The sequence below is a fragment of the Musa acuminata genome, chromosome BXJ1-11 (genome assembly GCF_036884655.1).
Source record: "Musa acuminata AAA Group cultivar baxijiao chromosome BXJ1-11, Cavendish_Baxijiao_AAA, whole genome shotgun sequence".
In the NCBI taxonomy this organism is placed as follows: domain Eukaryota; kingdom Viridiplantae; phylum Streptophyta; class Magnoliopsida; order Zingiberales; family Musaceae; genus Musa; species Musa acuminata.
In genome coordinates, this window is record NC_088337.1 from 4550373 (window position 1) to 4556956 (window position 6584).

The following is a 6584-nucleotide window of genomic DNA, read 5'->3' on the forward strand; positions in this document are numbered from 1 at the left end:
TCATCGGGGGTGGCGCCAGCATGGCCCTCGCCGCTGTGCCGGCCGCCATCATCACCTTTGGCTCGTAACTCCCTTATCGAGCGTGGGCACGACGAGACGGCCAAGGCAATGCTCCGAAGGATCCGTGGCACCGATGACGTCGACGAGTAGTACGAGGACATGGTTGCGGCCAGCGAGGAGTCGAAGACGATCGAGCACCCTTGGAGCAACATAATGCAGAGGAAGTATAGGGCTCAGCTCACCATGGCTGTCCTCATCCCCTTCTTTCAGCAACTCACTGGCATTAACGTCATCATCTTCTATGCCCCGGTATCGTTCGAGACCATCGGCTTCGGCGATAATGTCTCCCTCCCTCATGTCCGCTGTGATCAGTGGCCTCGTCAATGTCTTCGCCACCTTTTTGTCTCCATCGCGACCGTGGATAAGTCGGGAAGGCGCCGACTCTTTCTGCAGGCCGGTGCACGAATGTTCATTAGTCAGCTATCAAAGCTGACGACCACACAAATATTGCTGAGTGCACAGTAGTAACATATAGAAGAAGATCCATAAATCTTTTAACTGCCATTGCTCTGTTCTTATCTGCTGCGCTTAAGTGAGCCATCTTTCTTGTTGTAGTTGATTGTAGTTAATATATATACATACATACATACATACATATATATATATATATATATATATATGTATATATAATCTTATTTAGCTTCCATAGTACTTTTGTAACTTCAATTCTTATTATTATACTTTCAAAATTATTATATATATATATTTTTATTCAACCTTAGCAGGAGTCATGCGTTGACTCGAAATGATCTCTTTTTGATCGACGATAATTTATGTAATATTAGTATACTTTAAAAAAATAAAAAATATTTTTTATTATATTATATGGAGTAGAACTTGAGATCTTTCGCTTGTACAATATTACACCAAATGTCTCAATAAATATTTAAATTTATGGAATATCTAAATGTTTTTATTTTTGCAATGTAATATCCGAATGTTAATCTGCCTATTTTGACATCTTCCGCATTCGTAATTACAAGCGGATTCGGATATGCTTTTCCCGCATCCGATCCGTTTCCGGCCCTATTAAATTATAACAGACGAAGCGGAGGTACTTTAACTCGTTGAGTCGAGGGAAATTGGGGATTTTGGAGCGCAGCAATGGTGGAAGCAGAGGAGACTCTCCAGTCTCTCGCCGAAGACGAGCGTCGCGCGCTTCGCGCGAGCAAATTTGCGCCGCTACCCTTACCGCCGTCGTCTTCCTCACGTTCCCAGCCCAGGTCGTTCCCCCTTCTTTGACCTCCTCCTGCCTTTATTAGGATTAGGGTTTTCGTATTCTTCTTCTTCTACTACTTGACTTGGTTTTTGTGACTATTGAGTCCTATTGGGTTATAATGCATTATATACAAAAAAAAAGAAAAAACTGGCCAGTCATCTCCGTAGCTCTTGACAGTTATAGGTTTCCTGGTTGGCCTGATGTCATGGGGATGGTAAAGAGCGAACCTTCTGAAGATTTTAGAATATTTACATGGGAAAATAGCAATCTTGATTCTAGTTTTCATGCTCTCAAGAGCTTGAACGATGTGTGCGAGGGTTCGTCTTATCATCTTCATGTTCTGTAGGGTTTGAAGTATCTTCTCATGTAATTTAAAAGACGCGTATTTCAAGATGTTGGATACTAATCAGATGCTTTTGTCTCTTAATCATGTAAGGGGTGGTGGGACTTCCCAAAAGCAACGGTTAGGTTTCTTTTAAAACCTAATGAATCTATGCCACTTTAAGTGCAATTTTGTTACCTTTGTAGGTTGTCTCATCTGACTTATCGCTGAAGTAACACCCAAATACAAAAATCTATCACCAGATAAGTCCATTAGAGAAACAAACGAAAGTTAGCATGCAAATTGTGCCTGTAAGAAATTGAAATAAGAAAGTGCGACAAATTTAAGCTATATTTAGGATCCGCATGGATGCTGCTTTTACTAGTCGAAGTAACACTTGACTACAGAAACCTTTTCTAAGATAACCCCAGTGGTGAAACAAATAAAAATTATCATGCAAGTTGCATCTGAAATGAGGAAATGAAGAAAGTGTGACAGAGGCTTCAAGAATAATAAAAGAAAATTGAAAATAATTTAGAAATTGACTAAAGATATGAATCGAGACTCAGAAGAATCTGACAGAAAGATAATTTAATGATTTGATAAACACAAGGATGTTAAGGCTAAGGAGCTTCCCTTTATCATACTAAATATATGAATTTTCTTTTCAGACTTTTCTTTTGATTTTTAGTATATGTTCTCTTGGTGCTCGCCTAGCAATGTAGGTTACAAAGGTTTTATAATAGAACAGCTCAACAACTTTTAGTCGTTGGATGTAACTAGTGGCCATGGTTTTTTACTGATCATATGTATAAACAGATTAGTAGTCAAATAAGTTGTTAGGCGCTTGAGTTGCATGGAAACAAAATTCCTGCAAGTGCTTGTGATCTCTTTTATATTCATACAACTTCCTTTTTTTGCATTTGCAATCTCTTTTTTTTTTGTCATTGTTGATAGATAATTGTATGTGCATCATCATAGATGTTGAGAGTATTTTATCAGACTATTGTATTTGTTTTAGTATCATTTCTCTAGGTGCTCACCTAGCAGTGTAGGCCACGAAGGCTTTGTAAACAGTCTGACATTTTTTAGTGGTTGGATATAACTGACGTTTTTTAGTGGTTGGATATAACTAGTGACACCAGGGTTTTGTAATTATCACAGATATACACGCAGCAGACTAATAGCCAAACAAATTGTTGGGTGCCTGAGTTGTATGGAAACAAAATTCCTGCAAGAGCTTGCGGCTATTTGACAATTAATTACTATGCATATGTGACATACAAATTTAATTGGGTGTGACCTATAATGTTTTCTGTGATCTCCTGTTGTTGAGTAGCTAATATTTCTTAGAGAGATCTTATGAGTTTGCTTGTTATATGCTGATACTGTTTTTATACATAGATTGGCTCACCCAAGTGGACCTATGACAACTAATAAGGCTGCTGCCTTAGCAAAGTTTCTTGAGAGAAAGCTTCAACATCCTGATGGACTTAACTCTTTGGATCCTAATCTTGTTGAACTAGCCGTAAAAAATGCAAAAGAAACAGTGGTTGCTAGTAAAGGTAAAACTTCAATTCCAGCAATTTTGTGAGGTTGTTCATCTCATAGATAAGTTCTTATGGAGTTCCTTATAGTCTTCTTTTCAAGAAGACTTTACTGGTTCTTAACTTTATGATACATTATGTTTCCAATCTATCGTCATTTTCTTCCTTTCTTTCTCCATTTTTTAATAAGATTAACCCAAATATCATACAATTTCAACTTCAGCATGCTTGTACGTAATGTTCATGTGAAGGCTATTGGAATGCCTTTTGATGGAGATTTTGAGTGCTGAACTATATTGATTCTCTTAGTCATTTCACCATCTTTCTCTAATATTGGATTTGTAAAATCTTCACTGCAATGCAATGTACTTTTCAGTCTCATCCAAATAATACTAATCCCATTGTTTGATCGTTAACTTGGCTGGTGCTCTCACTGATTGTCCTCCTTTCCTCTCTCCTCCGAGCATCCTCTCAAACCCTTGATCGCCACTTTGCCAACAAAAAAAGTAGTAGGACTAAGCCAACCCTCAGGTACCTCAGCACTTCAGTGGTCGAGTGCTTTGTCACATCTTCACACTTGGAGAAGAGTATTCTTAAAATATCTTTAAATTCGATAAATCTATTTTTAATTTTACAGTTTTTGAAATAGTTATATTGACTCTCTAAATTTCTACGTAGAGGTAAGGTTGTATACATTGATTCTCCCTAAACATCGCATTGATAGGAGTCTCCCTAAACAGGGTAGCCTTTTTTAAGTTTTTAAAATCGCTAAAATTCCTTCTAAAATATTGAAAGTAATATAAAATAAAAATTATAATTATTTTAGCTAGTATATACATTTTTATATTTATATTTTAAATATTTGAATTCATGCTTGTGTCCCATTTTTGTATGTTGATTTTGAGATTTTTTTTTTTTTTGTGGTGCCATTGTTTCTTAAGATGAATCATCAAAGATGTGGTATTTTGTCCTCCTTGTCCAAGCCAGACAACAAAGTTTGCAGCCTCCCTTAATCCATTAGGAATCCACCACTATTTGAGAAGTCAACAGCAAAAACAACAGTTATTTTTTAGATCATCTAAAGAGAATTTATAGACATATCTTAAATATCTTAGACTTCTCAGAAGTTTATTGTAGAAACAATCTGCCCAAATACTGTATGCTCACTGTCGTATGCTACTGTTCATGCTACAGCATATAAACTTTAACCATTTGTGTTGTGACTAGGACTCCATCACTAAAGAAAGAACTCAATATTTTCTAAAACTAAACATTAAACGCATTAAAAACAGTTAAAAACAGACTCATATAGACCTATTTTTATAATATATTGAGAATATAGATGCATGAATTGCCATGTTCATGTCAAGTATTGTCCTATCTGAATAAGTTAGATTTGTTCTAATATCCCATATCCTATGTCTGCTAGTGGCAACACTAGGAACCGGTTAAAGCTCATTACTTAGTTGTCAGTCTGACGGTATCACTTGATTGAGTTCGTTCCTTGCAAAGATGGCTATCCTAGAGGGACTTTCTTGAAATCACAAAAGACTAGGTTGTTTGGTACTTATGCCTGGTTGAGTTTCAGTTTATGCTCATGTGACAGATCCACTCCTCAAAGATCCATATATTGTCATCTATGAGATATGAATTACAAGACAAATGATTAAGTTTGTCTATATAGGCAGCTTTTATTATTACAAGATAAATTTTGTTGTTATTATGACTGAAATCATAAATATTTTTCCAATATACTTTGCTAGAGTGCCAGCATTGCTTTAGCTTTCTTGTTTAGGCTGCTTCTTTTGTCTTTTAATCATGCAGCTGACAGCCATGATCTTTATTCCCTTCTGATAATTTAGGGATGTCTTCAACTTTGGGAAGTAAAATACGGCATGTTGCTTCTTTTGAGGACTCCGTTGAGGTAGAACTCTTGAGATTTTTTGTTCGTTGTTGGTAATGCACTGTGTAATATACTATAGATGCATAAACTGCAGAATTTGGAAGAAGACGATGATAAAGAAGAAGAGAAACAGCAAAAGAAAAGGAAGAAGAACAAGAAGAAGAAGAAGACAAAGGTAATGTAATTTTTTGCTTTCCTTTTCCTATCAATCCTTGCTTATGCTCCTTTCGGTTACAGGCCACGCAAAGCTCAAAAGCGTATAAGACTGCAAAACGGAAGAAGCCCAAATTGTGATATTTGATAGAACTTTGTCTTAGTTGAGATTTAGCAGCTGGATTTGGAAACGCTATTATCGTCATTTTCTCGGGTCAAACAATGAGAGGCAAATCGTTCAGTTTCGTCATTTGGGAGCTTGTTTTTGTTGTAACATATTTCATGGTTCTCTTCTTTGTCTTATTTGAGGGATAGCAACTGGATTTTGGAAGGCTATTCTCATCAAGATATCTAGTCCAAAAAATGAGACTAAGATTGATTTGTTTTAGATATTTTCTCCCATGTAACTTTAAGGGGCAAAGCCCTTGTATTTTCTCTTTGTAATCAATATAAATTGTTAAAAAATATTTTTTAAAATATTTAATTTGTTTCTTATACTAATCATTATGTGGAGTTTAGGTCATTTTTCATTTCTATTTCAGCACGAAGAAAAGCTCAAAGAATATTTCAATGAGGTATTATCAATCATTCAGCTTTTCTAATAAGTATCTTGTATTTTTAGTGTCTTCACACTAGCAGTTATAAGATTAGTTATTTCAATCATGTGGATAGATATATAGTATATTTGTATGTTCGGTTATCTTGATATTCCTCTTGAGTAATCTATAATCGGGATTATTTAGGGTTTGTGTTTAAAGACGAAATCAGTTTCATTATTGTGATCTCATCGTGATCTGATTTTCATTACAAAGATTCATAGATATCATTATATATATATATATATATATATATATATATATATATATATATATATATATATATATATATATATATAATAATAATAATAATAATAATAATAATAATAATAATAATAATAATAATAATAATATAAAAAAGAGTGCATGTTATGTCACATGTGTTATCATTCATTGTAGAACATATATAACTAGCGGGGTAGACTCAAAAAGTATCAAATAAAAAATTTGAAAAACGTTAAAATTCGTCATGGCAAAGGCATATAGCCAAATGTGCCCGAGGCGCAAAGGTAAAAAAACCCGACTTATGTGAAAAAAAAATTGCTACGACAAAGACATAAGGCAAAATGTGCTCAATACGCATGAGTTAGAAGAACTTAACCAGCATAAAGAGAAATTCGTTATGGTGGACGTGTGTCGAGAAAACAATACCCGCATAAAGAATCCACTATAGTGGAAGCACAAGATCAAATGTGCTTGAGACGCATGAGTTAGGAAAACCCGACTCATGTAAAGGGGAACCATCATGATAGAGACACAAGGCCAAATGTGCTCGAGGCACATG

The 6584-nt window shown here is 35.4% G+C and overlaps 2 protein-coding genes across 2 annotated transcripts; both read left to right on the plus strand.

Moving 5' to 3' along the window:
* The first annotated feature begins 159 nt into the window (after positions 1-159).
* On the plus strand, positions 160-525 carry LOC135596393 (sugar transport protein MST3-like). The gene has a single exon (XM_065088450.1). The coding sequence runs from the start codon at positions 160-162 to the stop codon at positions 523-525; it is 366 nt and encodes a 121-aa protein (XP_064944522.1).
* A 612-nt stretch (positions 526-1137) lies between these two features.
* LOC135596966 (nucleolar protein 56-like) lies at positions 1138-5592 on the plus strand. The gene is made up of 5 exons (XM_065089296.1): positions 1138-1283; positions 3006-3166; positions 5011-5072; positions 5146-5226; positions 5289-5592. Exons 1-5 carry the CDS (start codon positions 1165-1167, stop codon positions 5343-5345), a joined length of 480 nt encoding a protein of 159 aa, XP_064945368.1. The 5' UTR covers positions 1138-1164; the 3' UTR covers positions 5346-5592.
* The last annotated feature ends 992 nt before the right edge of the window (positions 5593-6584 follow it).